The sequence below is a fragment of the Rousettus aegyptiacus genome, unplaced genomic scaffold, assembly GCF_014176215.1.
Source record: "Rousettus aegyptiacus isolate mRouAeg1 unplaced genomic scaffold, mRouAeg1.p scaffold_m13_p_14, whole genome shotgun sequence".
In the NCBI taxonomy this organism is placed as follows: domain Eukaryota; kingdom Metazoa; phylum Chordata; class Mammalia; order Chiroptera; family Pteropodidae; genus Rousettus; species Rousettus aegyptiacus.
The window spans coordinates 35,713,521-35,732,271 of record NW_023416289.1 but is presented as its reverse complement, the minus strand read 5'-3'; the positions used below and the strand labels follow the sequence as shown (position 1 = coordinate 35,732,271).

At 53.6% G+C, this 18,751-nt stretch overlaps 2 protein-coding genes across 2 annotated transcripts; one reads left to right on the top strand and one right to left on the bottom strand.

Annotated features, from left to right (window-relative positions):
• Positions 1 to 31: 31 nt before the first annotated feature.
• On the bottom strand, positions 32 to 5,647 carry TFPT (TCF3 fusion partner). Its single transcript, XM_016130893.2, has 6 exons — positions 5,402 to 5,647; positions 4,801 to 5,059; positions 2,206 to 2,276; positions 821 to 890; positions 526 to 741; positions 32 to 185 (listed from the first exon to the last, which is right to left on the bottom strand). The coding sequence occupies exons 1-6, from the start codon at positions 5,422 to 5,424 to the stop codon at positions 66 to 68; spliced, it is 759 nt and encodes a 252-aa protein (XP_015986379.1). The 5' UTR covers positions 5,425 to 5,647; the 3' UTR covers positions 32 to 65.
• Positions 5,648 to 5,718: 71 nt separating this feature from the next.
• On the top strand, positions 5,719 to 18,751 carry PRPF31 (pre-mRNA processing factor 31). Its single transcript, XM_016130876.2, has 14 exons — positions 5,719 to 5,823; positions 8,246 to 8,430; positions 8,524 to 8,584; positions 10,474 to 10,557; positions 11,095 to 11,192; positions 12,049 to 12,155; positions 12,942 to 13,111; positions 14,699 to 14,856; positions 16,017 to 16,106; positions 16,940 to 17,067; positions 17,161 to 17,233; positions 17,921 to 18,049; positions 18,134 to 18,232; positions 18,356 to 18,751. The coding sequence occupies exons 2-14, from the start codon at positions 8,254 to 8,256 to the stop codon at positions 18,479 to 18,481; spliced, it is 1,500 nt and encodes a 499-aa protein (XP_015986362.2). The 5' UTR covers positions 5,719 to 5,823; positions 8,246 to 8,253; the 3' UTR covers positions 18,482 to 18,751.

Here is an 18,751-nt window from a genome sequence, read left to right as displayed (position 1 = left end):
GTGATGAAAGGTGGAAATAGCAGACAGTGGCCAGGGCGAGTATGGGGTCAGTTTATTGGAGGGGGTCAATCAAAGGGGGGACTAGCTAGAGTTGGGTAGGGCAGCAGTTTGTCTGGCCCCCGAGAAACCCAACTCGAGTCCAGGGCCTCATCTGTTTCGAAGCCAAAGTCTTCCTCGACCTTAATCTAGGAAGAGAAGAGCAAGCTGTGAGTGGCCCTGGGATCTAGATGAGGCCCTTGGATCCCACATTCTTGCTCTTCAGGCTAGACTGCCTCCTGGGTGTGCCTCGGAGGGTACCAGTGTTCCCAGAGCCATGTAGTCTCCAGTTTCCCCCAGCCTCACAAACCTCTCCCTTCCTTCCTCTTTCCCCATAGCCACCTCTCCACATCTTCCTTTCCACCCAAGCCTTCCTGGCTTTTTCCAACTCCTCCTTCCCTGCCCCACCCTGACCCCCTCCATCCCCTCCTGTGTCACCTCCTGTCTCCAGCTTTCCCAGCCTGGCCCCCTGCAAAGCCAGCTTCCCACCTGCACAGGGGCCAGTTCTGGAGTCAGTGAGACTCCTCTCCGTCCTTCTCGGGGTGCTCGCCGCCTCTTCCGCCCACTAGGCCCCTCGCCAGGGGCTGGGCTGCTGGGTTCTGGGGGTGCTGAAGTCCTTTTGGGTGGGGACAGCCCTTCTTTCTCTGGAGGCTCATTCTCGGTGTTGCCTGGGGTGGGGGCATCTGTGCCCTGGCTGCCCTCATCCTGGCAGGAAGACAGGATGCAGGTAAAGGCTGCATCCTGGACTCCCGGTTCCCTCAGCCCCCCAGAAGCCCACACTCACCTCCAGCACAATGGTGAACTGGCTGGTGCGGTAGTCATCGCCGTAGGAGTCCAGCACTCTCATGAGGAACCTAAGCCCAGAGAGAAGCTGCCAGGGGACACCTATATCCTCGGGGGCTGGGGAAAGGGTACTTGACAGTCCACTTCTGACTCCCTCTGAAGCCAAAGTGTCCTCAACCCAGAAGGCTGAGCTCTGGGGTCTAAAAGACCTGGTGCCAAGGACCTGAGCAGCCAGTAGGACTCTGGCCAAGACAAAGTCACCTCTGCACCTCAGTTTCATGTTCTGTCAACAGGAGATGACAACCCGACTGGGCAGGCTGCCTGAGAGTAACAATACAACCCAAGCTTTTTGGTTTCTTTTTTTTTTTTAAGTTCTAATCAATTGAATGCTACCTGGAGCCAGCAAATCACAACAGGTTGGAAAAAGCATGGATGGTACCTGATTGGAACTTAAAAAGGATGGTGGGGGCAGTGGAAGGAACAGCAAGTGCAAAGACTCTGAGGTGGCGTGTGAGTGGTGGTCTACAGGACAATGAGGCTGGCGTGATGGGCCATGTGATATGGGGCCTGGCTGGCTATTGTAAGATATTAACTGAGTCACATGGGACCCCAGTATGGTTTTGAGCAGAGGAGTGACTTGGCCAGTCTTACATTTCATTTTGTTCATTTTTTTGCTTTTGAAAAAAATCATTTTTTTAAATTGTGAGAAGGGATGCATAATATTTACTGACTTAACCATTTTTAAACATGCACTGCAGTGGAATTAAGTATGTTTCCGTCGTCATGCAACCATCACGACCATCTCTTGAACTTTCTTAATTTTTCCCAAGTGAACTTCTGTCCCCAGCAAACAGCTCCCCACTCCCTTCCCCCAGCATCCACCATCCTCCTTTCTGTCCCTACAGTTTGCCTCCCTGTCCAGCCCTTCAGCATAGGGCTGATTCTCTCCCTCTTGCTGATACGGGGACACAGCAACTGGCCCCAGAGCTCCCCACCCCTTTTTGTGTTACCAGAGGTGGGAGGCTCTGAGCTGAGCTCACCCCCTGTCCACTCCCTTTGCCCCTCTGCAACCTTGTGGCATTGGTGTGAATTTAGTGTTACCCTCAGTTGACAGGAAGCGGGGGCTCAGAGAAGTGGTTTTGCTTGCTCAGAGTCGCACAGTGAAACAGTGCTTGAAATTAAGCCTTGTCAAGGCTTGTGCTCTGTTTGCTGCACTCCACTCAAAGGGAGTGCACCTCCCTGCTGGCCTCAGGGCCCTCACCACCACACCACACCACACAACCCCTCCCCGCCCCCGCCCCAACCTCTCCAACCTTGTTTCCTTCTGGCCCCAGATGGGGAAGGTAGTGGAGAAATGGAGAGGCACGCAGGCATGCAAGGGGTTACCTCCGCTCCTGCTGGAGTCTCCGCGTTATCCTCTGTACCTGGTGCAGCCTGTTCAGGACTCGCTCGTTCACCTGCAGGGGGTGGGAGAGCACAGGCCAGCTGGACCCTGCTCGTCCCCCCCAGACCGCCCACTAAATTTGACACTCCCACTCCAGAATCCCGCCTGCCATCCACCTTCAGCTCCATTTTCCTCACGACCTTCACCATTGCCATACATCCCATCCTGGTACTGAGTGTGCTCACTCACCCACCAGAACACAAGTGCCAAAAGATGAGGATTTCTGCCAGAGCTTCTGGCAGAGGCTGATGGGGTGGATCCTCTGTAAATATTTGCAGAATAAATGACTTCACATAGTGTTAGTGTTGGAAGATACCAAGATAGCAGAGTAGTGTGCTGGAGACTAGGGAAGGAGGCGCTAGTGAGGGCGTCAGAAAAGAAGAGTGAGCCAAGACCTGAATGATGACAAGGAGACAAATAAGTGCTGGGCCAGAAGGAAAGGATTCCAGGCTCGGGGAACAGCCACTGCACAGTTTCCAAGGCCCCCGCCTGGACACGGAGGGAGAGGGATGTGACAAAACCAAATAGAATACAGTGGCGAGAGTGGGTGCTGCTCCTGGGTCAGGAAGGCCTGGGTTCAAATCTGGGCTCTGCTGCTGCTCAGCTATGTGAGCTTGGGCAAGTTACTTAATCTCTCTGACCCTTGGTGTCTACATGTGTAAGATTAGAACAGTTAACAGAAGCTCTTTCCTGGGGGAGGTGGGATAAGAGCACAGGCTCAGATGCCAGCTCCTTTCAGCAAATGATTGAGCCCCTTTGGGCCCCACATCTACCTGTTCAATAGGTGGAGAGGCAGGGCTGGAAGAGATGTCCTGTCTAGGCAGGGCAGCCCCTCAGCAGGCCTGGCATTCAGTGCCCATAGGTGAGTAGTCACCTAATGGCACCACCTTTGCATTAAAAACCCCATGAACACAGAATGCCAGGTATGAAATACTCTTAATGTGGGTAGAGGGAAGGATTCACATGAGAAGTCAAGACACAGGATGAGGAGGGGAGCAGAGAGGAGAAGGGTGAGGAGAGAAGAGAGGAGTGGTCAGGGGGATGGGGGAGCTGATGGAGGGCTGGAGGCAAGACCATCTGGTGAAAAGGAGCCAGTGTCTGGCTTAAATAGTATTAGTTCTGAATGACCGCCACGTCATCTATTTTACATCCATCCATACCGACACATATACATATGCATAAAACTAAGTTACAAGTAGCACTGCTGTGGACATCCTGGTAGCTGTCCCTATTCCTGCAGGGCACATCTGGAAGACGGGGGACTTGAATTGCTGACCACAGGGTGCGTGGAGGCTCAGGACTAGAATAACTGGAGCCAGCCCTGCTCCAAGCACCTCCATGGCCCCCACCTCCCACAGCCTAGCATCAAGGCCATTACCCCCAGGCCTCTCCAACATATACCATCCAATCATACTCCTCTTGTCCTGAGTAAAGCCCTGTGCTGCTGCGAGTCTGCATGCACTTTCCCTTCCGTCAGCCTGACCACGAAGACATCACTTCCTCAGTCTCTAACTCACCCTTCCTCTCCATCTCCTTGACTCCTGCCCCAGCTCAGGCTGCATTCTCTCCTACCTGGACCACTAGTATCCCCCTTCCAGAACCCCCAAGACCATTGTGATGCATTGATGCTGTCCCCCAAAAGAGGTGTGTTGGAGTCCTAACTCCCAGGACCTCAGAATGTGACCTTATTCAGACATAGGGTCTTCACAGAGGTGAACGAGTTAAATGAGGTCATTAGTGGACCCTAATCCAATGACAGGTGTCCTTATAAAAGGGGAAATGAGAGACACAGAACACCAAAGACCGCCAGAAAACTGCCAGAAACTAGGAGGCACACAGCAGATTCTTCCCCTTGCACCCTCAGAAAGCCCAACTCTGTGGTCACCGGACCTCTGTCCAGCCTCTGGTTGGCAGTACACATCTGTTACTTAGCCACTCAGTTTGTGGTGCTTGCTTACAGCAGCCCTACAAATGAATACAACCAAATTCAGAGTCTTCCAACCATACAGACCTGGCCTTGGTACCTTTTGTTTGAAACCTTTCATTAGTTCCCTCTCACTGCAAAAGAAATCCAAATTTCACGTGCTGGCGTTAGTGGCGTTTGACGATTTCAGCCCTACCTACTGCTCATCAAGGAAGCTAGTGCAGTGATTCAGCCAAGAGAACCTGAGTCTGGGGCAGAGGCTATGGGGATAGACAGGAGAAGGATCCAGGAAGATACAAGAGGCAAAATGGACAGGAGTGAGAAGTGACTGGTGTCAGGTACAAGAGACCTGAAGAACGTGAGCTCTGATTTGTGCTGGGTGAGGAGCAGGACAGGAGCCTGGGAGGCAACAGCGAGCTGATCTGGGCGGGCAGGGAAGTTCCTAGAGAACACAGCTCTGCCTCGCCTCATAACAAGTGCGAAATCAATGAAGAATGAATGAATGATGCATTCGGCGAGGCAAAAAACGCTGGGCATCTGGACAGGCAGAAACTGGGAGGGGGGAAGTAATTATGGCCAGAGGACCCCGAAACGGGAATCCGCACTCACCTACCTGCTCGATCTCCCGGCAGCGCCGACCTAGCGCCTGGTATTTCCTGCGATTTAGTTCGCGCTGGCGCCGCCGGCGGCCCCGAGCTGCCTCTTCCTCTTCATCTCGCTCTCGGAGCCCCGAGCCTCCCAGACCCCCAGACACGAACTCCACTTCTGTCTCAAGCTCGCTCTCCAGGATGTGACCACCGAACAGTGGAGGCAGCGCCAGCTCCGAGCCTGGCGGCGCTGAGAACTCTTCAAAGCCCACGGCTGCCATGGTCCTGTAGAGTCGGGGTGCTCAGGTACCTTGAACGCCCGGTCCCCAGGCCCTCCTCCCTCAGACCCAGGGGACCAGGTCCCCAGACTCTTCCTTCCCGAGTATCCAGGTAAGTTCAAGGCCCCAACTCTTCACTGAGACACCAGAGTCCAAGCCTCGAAACTCTAGATCCCCGCCTCTTCCTCCAGGATGCTCGAGTACAGACCCCAGTCCCTAAAACAGTTCTAAGTCAAAGCAGTTGCATGAACTACAATCCCCATCAGCCCTCAGGGTAAAGCGCGGACGGTTACACGTTATGCAACTGCAATGTCTTTTGGGATTGATAATCTTCCCCCAAACCTCTTACCCCTCTCTCTGCTCCAGCTCCATCTCTTTCCGACTCCCGACGCCCCGGCCTGGGAACTTCCAACTTCGCAAACCTCTAGGTTAAGTCGTGTGCGAAACTACCCGTCCCATCAGGCTTCACGACCAAGCATCCGGGACTCCGCTGCTACGACACCCTGTCGTTCGACTATGGCGAGTCGCCGTTTCGCAGGCTCAGCCGCCAAGGGCCAGAGGAGCCCCCTCTCCCCGAGGCTCACCCCTTCTCCTCCCACGGCGGGTGCTAATAAAGTTGTTGTTCTAAACACGGTCCGGAAGGACCTGGGGCGGGGACCATTCAGAGCGTAGCTTTGCCTCCGCAGCGGCTCAAAGGTGCGACGTCATCAGTGAGCGTCGCCTGCTGTTGGAAGTTGATTTCCTAGAAGTCTTTGTGCGAGAAGGGAAGCGGTGAGTGAGATGGAGACGAGAGGAGCGCGGCTGGTGGAGGTGGGGCGGCGGATTCCTGTGCCTAGGGGTGGACGTGTGTGATGCGACATTACTAGATTTATGACCCAAAGGTCACATATGTTCGTACAGTGTTAGCGCTCTGGGGATAGGCAAAAGCACAAATGTTTCCCGCCCTCTTAGAACGCTTTGCTTGGGCAGCCTCAACTAATTCCTTAAATAATAACAAGTGTGTGAAGCGCCGTAGGGTACCTACAGAGCGGGCAGGGTATGTCACCAAGAGTGGGGTGTGTGGGCCAGGGAACTTGAATATAAGATGAGAACTGAAGGCTGAAGAGGGGCTGGCCAGTAAGAAGTGAGGGGAAGAATTTGGTAAGCTCAGAAAATGTGAGGAGAACTCGTAGGCAAGAGGGATAGTGGCAGAAGTTGGCTGGAATGAAGCGAGGTCTTTGTACCTCCTCTGTACCAGGTGCTGCGTGGGACTATTGAGCAGTGAACAAAACAGGCACAGTCCCTCTTCTCACAGAAATTTTGGCTCAATGAAGAAGATGGGCATTCAACAATTTGTTAGAAATTTAGAGACTCTTAAGTGTTGAGGCCAACTAAGGGGCTCATAGATGTATAACAGCGGGATCGGGTCAGAAAAATAATGTTTATGCCCCTGCCAGAGGGATGAAGGGGGATGAGAAATGAATATATTCAGACCTGGAGAAAGGAGAGCATAATGCGGTGGATATAAAGATTAGATTAAATTGTTCAATCATTTACCACATATTTCTTGAATGCCTCCTGTATGCTGGACATTTGGCTTGACAGTGGGGATATAGCAGTGAACAGACAGATGTGGTCTTAGATATGCTTACAGTTTAGTGGGAGAAAAAAGAATATGAAGAAACACTTGAGTCATATATGGGGAGAGGGTTTTCTATAAAGAAAATTTTTCTGAGAGGAAGTGAGTGAGGGGAGTTTTGGAGAAAAGCTTATGTGAGGTTATACAAGGGCATTTACAAGGAAAAGCTATGTCTTTTTAGGAGAAGTGAGTATAAAGGGGACAGACATTCTGTCTTAGGAAGAGAAGAATATATGAGGGGAGACTGATCTCATAATAGAGACAGCTGGACATTCAGGGGTCTTAAACTGGCAACTCAAGGGCCAAACCCGTCTTGTAATTTGTTTGGTTTGGCCTGTGCCATGGTGGTTTGTTTTTGATTTAAATTATCCATTTAAGTAGTAAAAAGAAACTTCAAACTGAAAAGTTCCACAAAAATATTCTGAATTTCTTACTTCTTTTGAAAAAATTCTAGAAAACCTAGCAATATGGAGCCCCCCATTCCCACTGGCAAGGCGTGTCTGATGTCAAGCAGTTCGCCTGTAGATGGGACATGAGTTCTCTGATTCCCCAGGTTCCACTCTTTCCTATTGCCCAAGCCCCAGCCTGCTTCACTCAAGTCATCCACTCAGCCTTTGAAGTTTGCAGTCTTTGTTTTTATACTTTAGTTGGGCAGTGCAGAAAGGGAGGGACCGAGGAAAGGGGTTTGATTTATGGAGAGAAGAAAAGGACAGGGATAAGGAAAGGTTGTCTGTTTAAAAAAAAAAAAAAAAAAAAAAAAAAAGGCCATGGGGAGGACAGACTGGTGGGGATTGTACCATGTAAAGCAGGAGTTCTTAACCCCTGGGCCATAGACCAGTACTGGTCTGTGGCTTGCTAGGAACCAGGCTGCACAGCAGATGAGCAGTGGGCAAGCAAGCTCAGCTTCATCTGTATCTGCAGCCACTCCCCAGCACTAGCATCAGCACCTCACCTCCACCTGAGATCATCAGGCATTAGATTCTCAAAGGAGCATAGGTCCCTGGCCCCAAAAAGGTTGGGGACTGCTTATGTAGAGTAAGTAGCACTTCCCAATTTTTCTCTCTTCTTGGGAGTCTCAGAAAATACGTTGGTATAGCAGCTGGGATAGATTGGCCAGAGCAGGGAGAGAATATGAGGCCCTGGTGGTTGAGGAGACCAGTATATAGGAACTCTGTCACCCATTTGGGGCCAAGAATTGGAAGTGAGAGAGGCTCTTACAGGGGGAAAAAATGAGAGGTTGCATCTAATCAAGGAGAGTTGTGTATTTTAAGCCTTGATGAGGTGGTGGCATGTGGTGTGTGCTCTGTCTTGTCCAGGGAAATGAGTATGAGAGGATAGGTGGTGTGAGTTAACAGCTGGCAGTCATCTGGGTTCTCGGAGGTTTGTTCGTAGGTTAGTGCAGTAGGTATTGAGCACCTACTACATGCCCGGCACAGTTAGAAACTGGCGAACAATAGAAATGAAAACAGCTGTCCTTGTGGGGACTGCATGCTAGTGGAGTTGAGGAGGAAGGACCAGGGCTTTCTGGGGAGGAGGGGCCCTCTCGGTGATAAGGGGACCCTGCTCTCCCCATAGGCCTCGGGATGTCTCTGGCAGATGAGCTCCTGGCTGATCTCGAGGAGGCAGCAGAAGAGGAGGAGGGAGGAAGCTATGGGGAGGAAGAAGAGGAGCCGGCCATAGAGGATGTGCAGGAGGAAACACAGCTGGATCTTTCCGGGGACTCGGTCAAGAGCATTGCCAAGTTGTGGGACAGCAAGATGGTGAGTGGGCAGTGAATGAACGCTCCCAGGAGGGCAAGATAGTGGGTCTGCTCGCACAGTCCTGGATTGTGACTCTCATCTCCTGCCCAACAGTTCGCTGAAATCATGATGAAGATTGAGGAGTATATCAGCAAGCAAGCTAAAGCCTCAGAAGGTGCCTTTCCCCACTCACCCTCACCCACCCGACTGGGCTCCCTTTTGCTGCTTCTGGCTTTGAAAGTTGGGTCCACCTCTATCTCAGCCTTTTCCAGAGCTCTGTTCTCTTCCATCCCAACCTAGCCCCCTTCTTCCCTACAAAGATCCTGCATCATACAGCCGTCAGGCCTTTGTTCTCACTCTGTGTTGAGGATGTGCCTGGCCCTCCTCTCTAGGGTTCCCAAACTTAAGTGGGTCACATGACCAGTTACAGGGGCTTTGCCTCATCTATAAACCACTTGTCTTATTTATCTCATGTTTTCTTTAAGTTAATGTACTATTCCCTTAAGTTTATCTTAGAAGGAGAGTTGCTGCTCCTGTGACTAGAAGATGGTGCCATTAGGTAAATGGGGAGTTACCATAAACATACATGGCCATTAAAGCATCATTACCAACTTTGGGGAGTATGGAGTATCTCTCAACTCTCAGACCTGCTTGCAGAGGCTGACCTGTATACCCCCATCTTCTTGTTGGAGGCCTTCATGGAATTTGGTGGCAGCGGGAAGCCGCAGGAGGTTGTCGGGCACTGGGGAGGTATAGTTCGAGCAGAGTCTAAGGGAGACTCACTCTTCCCTTCCTTTCTGTGAGGTTTTTCTGAGGTCCTTGGGGTGAGCAGACAAGCCGGTGCCTGACAGCTATTGGCAGGTTGTGCCTGCTGGGAGGGACTGCGATGGGAATACTCTGGAGCTGCAAGAGGGGCAGGTGGCCTTGTCCCAGGGATCAGAGAACTAATACCTGGATTGGACCTTGAAGCATGAATGTGCATGCCAGGCCAATAGTGGGGGCCGTGTGCAGAGCCTTGGGCATGGCAGAGGGACAGGGGAGGCTGAAGAAGCTGCCAGATCCCTGTGGGGTTTCAAATGCCAGACTGGGAGCTTCTTGATCCAGAGAGCTATGGGGAGCCATGAAAATGTTGTTCCTGATGTCGGGCCAAGCTCAGGGATAAAGTCAGCCCCCATCACACTGGTGTCTGGTGGGAGGCAGACAAAACGTCTCAAAGGCAGGCAGCGATCATGTCTAACAGATGTGGCAGAAGTGCCGAAGGGCGAGGGGAGGCTCCTTGGGCGCTTCCTGAGTCTTAAAGACAAAAAGGTGTTTGAGCGTCAGGTTTGAGGGCACCAGCTCTGGGGTCAGATGTCAGGCCTGTCATCTGCTGGCTATGTGACATCAGACCGTGTCTCTCCATCTCTTAATTTAACATCTACCTTCCTGGGTGGTGTGGATCAATTAAGTTAGAACGGTGTCAGCTGCTGTGATTGCTGTTCTCGACACTATTGTCATCATTAACGTTATTACTGCTATTAGAGCCTGGTGAGAGTTCTCCAGAAACAGGTGTGGAGCAGGGACGTACCAGGAGAAGGAACAGCATGTACGCTAGCACAGAGAAGTGAAGCAGCCCAAGAGTCAGTGCCCTGTAATCAATCCCTGTGGCTAGAGTCTGATGAGATGGTCTGGGAGGAGAGAGGCCAGACCTCGGAATCAGTGATGGCGAGTTGGCAGGTGTTGCAGATGTCTATTGAGTGCTGCTCTGTGCACTGGGGATGCAGCCACAGGAAACAGACATGGTCCTTGTCCTTGCAGGGCCTCAGATATCAGCCTGGGGAGTTTAGCTTTCAGCCCCAGGGGCATGGGGATCCCCAGGAGGGTTTAGTTCTAGGGTGAGATGGGGTTGAGTCTAGACTTGTCTGGGGGAGAGACAGGAGGTGTACAGAGACACACATTCTCCCCTGGTTGACTTTTGAACCCTTCCTGCTCCCCTCCAGCCACATCTGTGGTTTCCCCAACTGAGGGGCCGGGAGGTGTGGCTGCTGGGACACACACCCACCAGGCTGTTTCCAACCTTCACAGTGATGGGACCGGTGGAAGCAGCCCCCGAGTACCGGGTCATCGTGGATGCCAACAACCTGACTGTGGAGATCGAGAACGAGCTGAGTGAGTATGGAAGAGCAGGCAGAGGTGACCCTACCTGGTGTCCCTGGGTAAGGGACAGGCAGCATCCCCAGCCACCCTCCCTGCTGGCCTTTCCCAGAGTCCTGCCCCCAATTCCCTTCTGTTAGCCTGATTCCAGATTCAGCTGCTGTGACAGTGGCTTAAATAACAAGGACCTGTATTTCACTCTTCCACACGAACAGTTCAGGCTGGTCTCCTGGAGTAGCAGCCTCTGGTGGCCAGACTTTCTATCTTGTTGATCTGCCACCAGGTGACTGCCTACCTCTAGCCATCATTCCCACCAGCAAAACAGGAGAGAAGAGGGCACAGTTCTTTAAGGGGGTGACCTGGAAGTCGCACATGTCACTTGTAGACCAGAACTAACTTGTGAGGGAGCCAGGAAAGGAGCCTTTGTGCTGGATGTCTGCGTGGCCAGCTAAATCTCGGGTTTGCCTAGAAGAAGGGGAACTGGAGGTGGGGGACAGCCAGCAGAGTCTGCCTGTCCCCTCATCAGACACCTCCCATCCCTGTCTACCTCAGACATCATCCATAAGTTTATCCGAGATAAATACTCAAAGCGGTTTCCTGAACTGGAGTCACTGGTCCCCAATGCTCTGGATTACATCCGCACGGTCAAAGTGAGTGGGGGAGTGGGGCTCGGGGGATTGAGGCTCTTCGACCCCACGTGAGAAGGGGAGGCAGGGCCGGCTCTTGGACCCCATCTAATGGAAAGGCTCCCCGAACTCAACCTGTGGCCTGAGATGGGAGGGAACAGGAAGCGGATAAGCAAACTGGGGGGAGTGACCTTAGAGGCCCCAATTGCCTCCCTGTCCCTTGGTCCGGAGATGCTGAGAGGGGTCACCAGTGTCCCAGCTGCCTAGTGTGGGAGAGATAGAGCTTGGAAAGGACATCCTCCCTCTCCTTCCCTGGAGTGGGGAGCTTAGGGGTGCCTCACTGCCCCCACCCCAGCCAGCACTTTCCCAGCTGTGGTCAGAGCAGGTGCAGTTTGATTCAAGACCTGACAACTGGCAGAGGGGTGGCTGGGCAGAGGTTTGGGGAAGAAGCAATAAGTGCCAAGACTCCAAGTGGGGAGGTGAAGTTGAAGGATCAGGTCACATCTGACCTCTGACCCAGGGGAGGGTCAGATACAAGTGAGGGACACCAGCGAGGAGGCTCCCACTTGTCCGGGAGAAGGTGAGGACAGCGGCAGGACATCCACATGGGGAGCTGTGGGGCCAGATGTGCTCCACATTGACGAGGCATTGGGTCCTCCCGGTGGCCAGTCGCTCTGGTCTTTCTGGGTCAGGCAGCGCAGGGCGGCAGTGCTGACACTTGGGCAGTGTTGTTCTCGGAGCTGGTAGGGCAGGAGCATCCTGCATATAGACTCCAACTTTCCCAGCATCCCCAGAAGGGACCTGAGTCAGCGCAGGAGCAGAGAGGTCTAGAACCTTCTTGAGGCTCCATGCCTCCCCATCACTGCCTTGTCACCCCCAGGAGCTGGGTAACAGCCTGGACAAGTGCAAGAACAATGAGAATCTGCAGCAGATCCTGACTAATGCCACCATCATGGTTGTCAGCGTCACCGCCTCCACCACCCAGGGGTACGTACCCAGTGAGGAGAAGGCCCTCTGGCCAGCCTCAGCCCTAGCTAACAGCAGATGATGATCTTGGGGTCCCAGTGGCACAGGTGTCAGTCTCCAGAGAACAGTTCATTTCAGTTCTTCATGTGTCAACTGGTGGCTCCTGCAAGCCAGGCACTGAGCTGAGCTGTGGGGTCCCCTATCAGTGAAGAGCCAGCCTCCCCCTGAGGGAGCTTATAGTCTTGGGGGGTGAGGCAGAGGTGAGCCCATCATCATGAGTGAAGGCAGGGACTTTGTCTTGGCTCCCTCATTTTATGTGCTGTGCCTGAGGGAAGGAACCATCTTTAAAACCCCAGTAGAGTTCTGTGGGATGGAGACCTCCCATGGATTGTCATCCTGTTCGTTGAACAATTGTGACAGAGGACTGGGCACTGCCCTGAGGATATGTTACAGAACTAGCAAAGACGAGTGCCCTCTCAGCAATCTTGTCTGGGTGGACCAAGGTGCTCCCACACGTCAAAGGCCAAAGAGCTAGTATTGGGGTCACACAGGAGGGGTGCCTACCCAGAAGGGGTCTGGTGGCTTCCTGGAGTGGGTGGCTACTCAGCCTCAGGCAGTGACTGAGCTCTTTAGCCAGACAAATGGGCCCCCACCTTGTCACTGCCGAGGGGTAATTGTCCTCAAGCTGCACACATGTACGTGCGTGTGTGTGCACACAGCTGGGAGGACAGGGGTCCCACACCAGGCAGTTGGGAAACCAGTGTGGGGCTAGGGTCCATCCTAGCCACTTTGCCCCTTCCCTTGCAGGCAGCAGCTGTCAGAGGAAGAGCTGGAGCGGCTGGAGGAGGCCTGCGACATGGCGCTGGAGCTGAATGCCTCTAAGCACCGTATCTATGAGTATGTGGAGTCTCGCATGTCCTTCATTGCGCCCAACCTTTCCATCATCATCGGGGCGTCCACAGCTGCCAAGATCATGGGTGAGCCCTGGGGCCAGGCAGGAGGGCCTCAGTGTTCTCCATAAAATGGGGATGCTGGTCTTGGCAGTGTGTCAAGACTGAAGGGTGGGTCCCTTCCCTGGAGCTCTCTGCTGACTCAGAGTGCCCACCCTCTCGGGTTCCTGGCACCTTCCCCTGAGAAGCACTTGGAGGGGAATTTGGTAGGCAGCTGTGTGAGTCCGCTCAGGCTACTGACACAGTGCCACAGATGTGGTGGCCTCAACAACTAAGATTTATTATCTCCCCAACCTGAAGGCATCACCAGGGCTGGTTTGTCCTGGGGCCTCTATCCTTGTGTTGTAGATGGCCATCCCTGCCCTGCGTCTTCATGCAGTCATCCTTTTGCGTGTTTCTGTCCTAATCTCATACAAGGACACCAGTCATATTGGACCAGGACTCATCTTATGATTACCTTAATCACCCATTTAAAGGCCCCATCTCCAGATACAGTCCCACTCTGAAGTCCTGGGGGATGAGGATGCCAACATACGATGTTTGGGGGCCACAGTTGAGGCCTTAGGAGCCACCTTAGGGGCATGTATGTGCAGAGTTGTGAGTAGAAGGAAGCAGTGGTTGCAGGCAGGATATACTCAATGTGGATCCTGCTTTCCTTTCACTGACCTCACAGTTAGGAGACTTTAGGAGACTTTACCTGCCCCAGTTGTTTCCTATGGCAGCAGCAATAAATGACAACAAACCAAGTGGCTTAAACAACACGATTTGTCACTTCAAGGTTCTGGAGATTGGGGCTCCCGTGGGCCTCGCTGGGCTGACCAGGTGTGGGCAGGACTGTGCTCCTCTGGGGGCCCGGGGAGGGTCCATGTCCCTGCCTTTCCAGCTTCCAGAGGCACCTGCGTCCCCTGGCTCATGCTCCTCCCCCCCCACCCCACACACACCCACAGTCCATCTTTGAGGTCTCCACTCTGACCCTGGCTCCACCTTTCTCTTCCACTTCTAAGGATCCTGTGGTTACGTGGAGCCCACACGCCCCAGGGAATCTTTCCATCTCCAGGGCCTTCACTCTGTCTGCCCAGTCCCTTTAGCCATTCAGAGCACCAAAGCTACAGGTTCTGGGCATTGTGATGAATGTCTTTGAGGTGGTTCTGCTTCTGCACAGGTCACCACACCTGCTGGGGTCTTGTTTCGAGGATGTATTTGTTTGATGAGACACTTTTCCAAGTCCTTGGAAACACGTCTAGGTGGAAGTATTTCCTCAGTGTCCTCTCCCCTCCCCATGCCTGCAGATGAGCTCGTGGAAACCCCTAGAGCTGGACACCTGGGCCCTGGGATTGGTATGCTCCCCAGGACAGGGCTATGTGGCTTCACAGACTCATGAAACCACAGGTTCCTATTGGGCTGCTTACTTGCTGTGCACACTCAGGCCAATTGCTTGACCTCTCTGAGCCTCTTCAGAATTCCCCTCTAAAATGAGACAGGTCCTCTTTGACTAGGCCAACCTCTCCAACCAGCAACTCATGAAAGACACAGCACACAGTAAACCCCGCGCCCCCCCCCCCCCAACTGCCCCTGCTTCTTCTAACATCACCCACTCCTTCCCTTCCACCACAGGGGTCGCCGGTGGCCTAACCAACCTCTCCAAGATGCCTGCCTGCAACATCATGCTGCTGGGGGCCCAACGCAAGACACTGTCTGGTTTCTCGTCCACCTCCGTGCTGCCCCACACCGGCTACATCTACCACAGTGACATCGTGCAGTCCCTGCCCCCAGTGAGTGAATTAGCCCACTGCCTGCAAAGCCTGAGCAAGCCCCCTGCATTTCCTATGAATGACAGCTGACGACTGGTCAGGAGCCTGGAGGACAGGGTTGCAGGGGGTGTGAATACAGGGACACTGGAGCCAATGCACTGTGGTTAGGATTCCTGCTATGCAACTTGCCAATAGGATGACCTTGGGTGGGAGGCTTGAGCTCTGTGTCTCCACCTCTCCATCCATAACAAGGGGAGAATAGACTCCACCTCCAGCTGTGATGAAAGACTCACCTAGGTTAGGCCTCGCGTCTGATAAGCGACAGAAGCTTTAGCTTGTGGGTCCAAGGGTCCCCAAAACTACCCTCCAGTTCAGCTACTCACTAGAAGGACTCACAGAACTTACTAGAGCTGATCCACTTGGGGTCACATTTATCACAGCAAGAGGACAGGAGATTGGCAGCCAGTGCAAGAAAAGTGAGGGGCCAGACCCGTGAATGCCGACCTCATTGTGCAGCAGTGCATGCAAAATCACCAGCCAGGAGCCCAGCGGGCCTTGGTGTTCATAGTGGTGATTGAGGCTCAGTGACATAGGGTAGCTGTGCTCCGTCTCTAGGTTGACTGACACCCCATAACCCAGAGACCCGCCCCCCGCACTCCCCGCCTCCCAGTCACAAGATTCCTTTCCTGCCAAGGCCAAACCCCTCAGGGCCAGGCTACCCCTTCACTACACATAGCTTCTGATAATTTTAGTATTTTTATGATTATTAATTGACACTCTTGGCTATGGGTTTTACACATACTGCCTTGATGTTTCCCAGAACACAGGCTACCTTCCTTTCATGACACCTAACATGATTTTTAGTGATACAATGCAGGTTTTCTATTTTAATCATAATCTTTTTTTTTTTTTTTTGGTATTTGATTACTTTTCATTTGTACATTTGTCTATGCAAATAGGAGTAAGTTCTTTAAAAACAGGTTAAAAGGAAACGTGGAGGATGACAGTTTGTTACTACCCTACATTTTTTATTTGTTACCACCCTACGTTGTTGCAGCAACATGTGGCAAAGGGTGAAATGCTGCCAGGCCAAAACTGAGCTGGAGGTAGCTGGAGCTTTGGAAACAGCAATCTCATTGACTTGTCACCTTGACTCGGCCTCTGCTTTCCATTCTTTCCAGGATCTCCGGCGGAAAGCAGCTCGTCTGGTGGCTGCCAAGTGCACGCTGGCAGCCCGCGTGGACAGTTTCCATGAGAGCACGGAGGGGAAGGTGAGGGACGGGCAGGCATCTGTCTGTGTGGGTCAGTGGTCCCTCACGTGAAAGCCAGTGTCGGGACCTAACACACATGAGCTCTGTCCTAACAGGGCAGAGGTGGGCATGTCTGTCTGTGGTCCCCACCAAAATCAGCTTACCCTCTGCTGGTGGATCCATTTCCCATTGGTGCTGCTCTAACAAATGACTGCAAATTTAGTAGCTTAAATTTATAGTAGCAGGTAAACCTGGTGCATCCAGTGGTGCTGAGTAAACGCTAGGAAGGAAAGTAAAGGGCACTGGACAATGAGAGTGGTTGGCCTTGGAGGGCTCTTCTGAGGAGATGAGGGGCTCACAGACACCTGAATGAAGTGAGCTGGCGAGTGGGCACTGAGGGGGAGAGGCGGGCAGCATGCAGGCCCTGGTGCTCAGGCAGACCTGGGTCTGTGCACCTGGGGGGCTCAGCAGTTAGTGGACATGCTGAGAGGGGGCCAAAGGGGTCTTTCCTGAAGAAGGGCCCCAGGGGATTTGTGCCGTGAGGAACAGCAGAGTAGAGGTGACCAACTCTTGGTACCCCCACTTGCTGACCTGGGAGACCGCAGGTGGGAGGTGGGGTGGTCAGGCGTCTGCATTAGAGAAGCTGTTGTGACTCAAGTGTTTGAGAGACAGTTTTCCACCAGCACTCAGAACAGAGCCTGGGAGTCAGGGGTCATGGGGAAGCCTAACCTCCAGAGCCAGCAGTGGTGAGGTTCTCAGGGCTGCTAGTACAGGGCAGGCCCCGGGGTGGGCTCCGGTTGGTCAGAAGGACTGGGAAGCCGGAGCAGCTGCAGCCCCTCCTGTACCCCTTTCAGGTGGGTTATGAACTCAAGGACGAGATTGAACGCAAGTTTGACAAGTGGCAAGAGCCGCCACCCGTGAAGCAGGTGAAGCCATTGCCTGCGCCCCTTGATGGGCAACGCAAGAAGCGAGGTGGCCGCAGGTGAGGCCCTGGGAGACTGGTTGGGCAGGAGGGGTGGGTCAGAGGGAGAAGGCTCTGCCATCCAGGCTAACTCCCGCGTGTCCCCATCCCCAGGTACCGCAAGATGAAGGAGCGGCTGGGGCTGACAGAGATACGGAAGCAGGCCAACCGCATGAGCTTTGGAGAGGTTGGGCCCCGAACGACTGTCACCATGGGACCCTGGGGTTCCCGCCCCTCTGACCTGCCTCCTTCTATATTCCTCCTTCTCTATCCTATGGCCCCAGTCCCCCCACCCCAAGATCTGGGCACCACCCCCCAGCCTCCTCCCTGGTCCCCCAGCTCCAGTCTCCCCTCCTTGTCCACCCAGCCCCAAAGAGACCTACATAACCCTCAGCGCTGGCCCACTCGCTCTGCGGCTCCCCATCAACCCAAGCCCTTGTCCAGGTACCGCAGGCCTAGCGAACTCACCCCTCCAGCTCCCTCCCCATACCCTGCCTGACAGACTGTGTACCTCGCCCCTGCCAGTTTCATTATCCCAACGTCTTCCTCCTGGTCCCACATGTACCAGCTCAAGTGCCATTTCATTGGTGAAACCTGTTCTGGTTCTTGACACCACACACACATACAGAGACACAGAGACCTACATACACACCACACATACACAGCCTCTCTCACCTGTCAACTTGGGGAGCAGTAACAGGATCCAACTCCTCACAGGCCCCCAGTGTCACCTGGGGCCTCAGCAAGGCTCATTGCACTTGGGGCCCAGTAGGTGCCTGAACAGGTACCCGTGGGACTGGCTGAGTGGGTGGACAGCTGGACTTATAGCTGATTGAGGAGGGTGACTAACTCCAGGATATCTTCCCCTCCCCAGATTGAGGAAGATGCCTACCAGGAGGATCTGGGCTTCAGCCTGGGTCACCTGGGCAAGTCGGGCAGTGGGCGTGTGCGGCAGACACAAGTGAATGAGGCCACCAAAGCCAGGATCTCCAAGACGCTGCAGGTATGGCCAGGCCCGGGTGGGTGGAGTGAGGCGGACTAGAGTAGAACAGCCCAGTCTCAGCGGGATCTCCCCTCCCCCCGACAGCGGACCCTGCAGAAGCAGAGTGTGGTGTATGGCGGGAAGTCCACCATCCGAGACCGCTCCTCAGGGACTGCCTCCAGTGTGGCCTTCACCCCGCTCCAGGTACACATTGGCCCACCTACTGGAGTCGGGAGAGCCCCTTCCCCTCCCCAGGCCTCTGTTGCTGTACCCGCTCACACGGGTGGGGGCATTGTCAAGAGCCAGGTTGTCTTCCCTCCTACCCAGGGCCTGGAGATTGTGAACCCACAAGCAGCCGAGAAGAAGGTGGCTGAGGCCAACCAGAAGTATTTCTCCAGCATGGCTGAGTTCCTCAAAGTCAAGAGTGAGAAGAGCGGCATTATGTCTACTTGAAGGGCTGCACCCTGGGCAGCTGCCCACTGAAGGAACACAGAGGCCCCGTGAATCCAAAGGGATCAGGGCTGGGAAAGTCCTGCAGAGAGAGCCACCCCACCATCAGCTGTGACTGCCCGGGGAAGTACAGGGAGGCCCGGATCCCAGCACCGAGCTCGCCACCCCATTCAGCAAGTAGAGCCAGTCTTCATGCCTCATCCTTTTTATTTCAATTGGGAAAGGAGATACTTTTAGAAAAACTGCAATTAAAGGCACATTGTCAGATCTGTC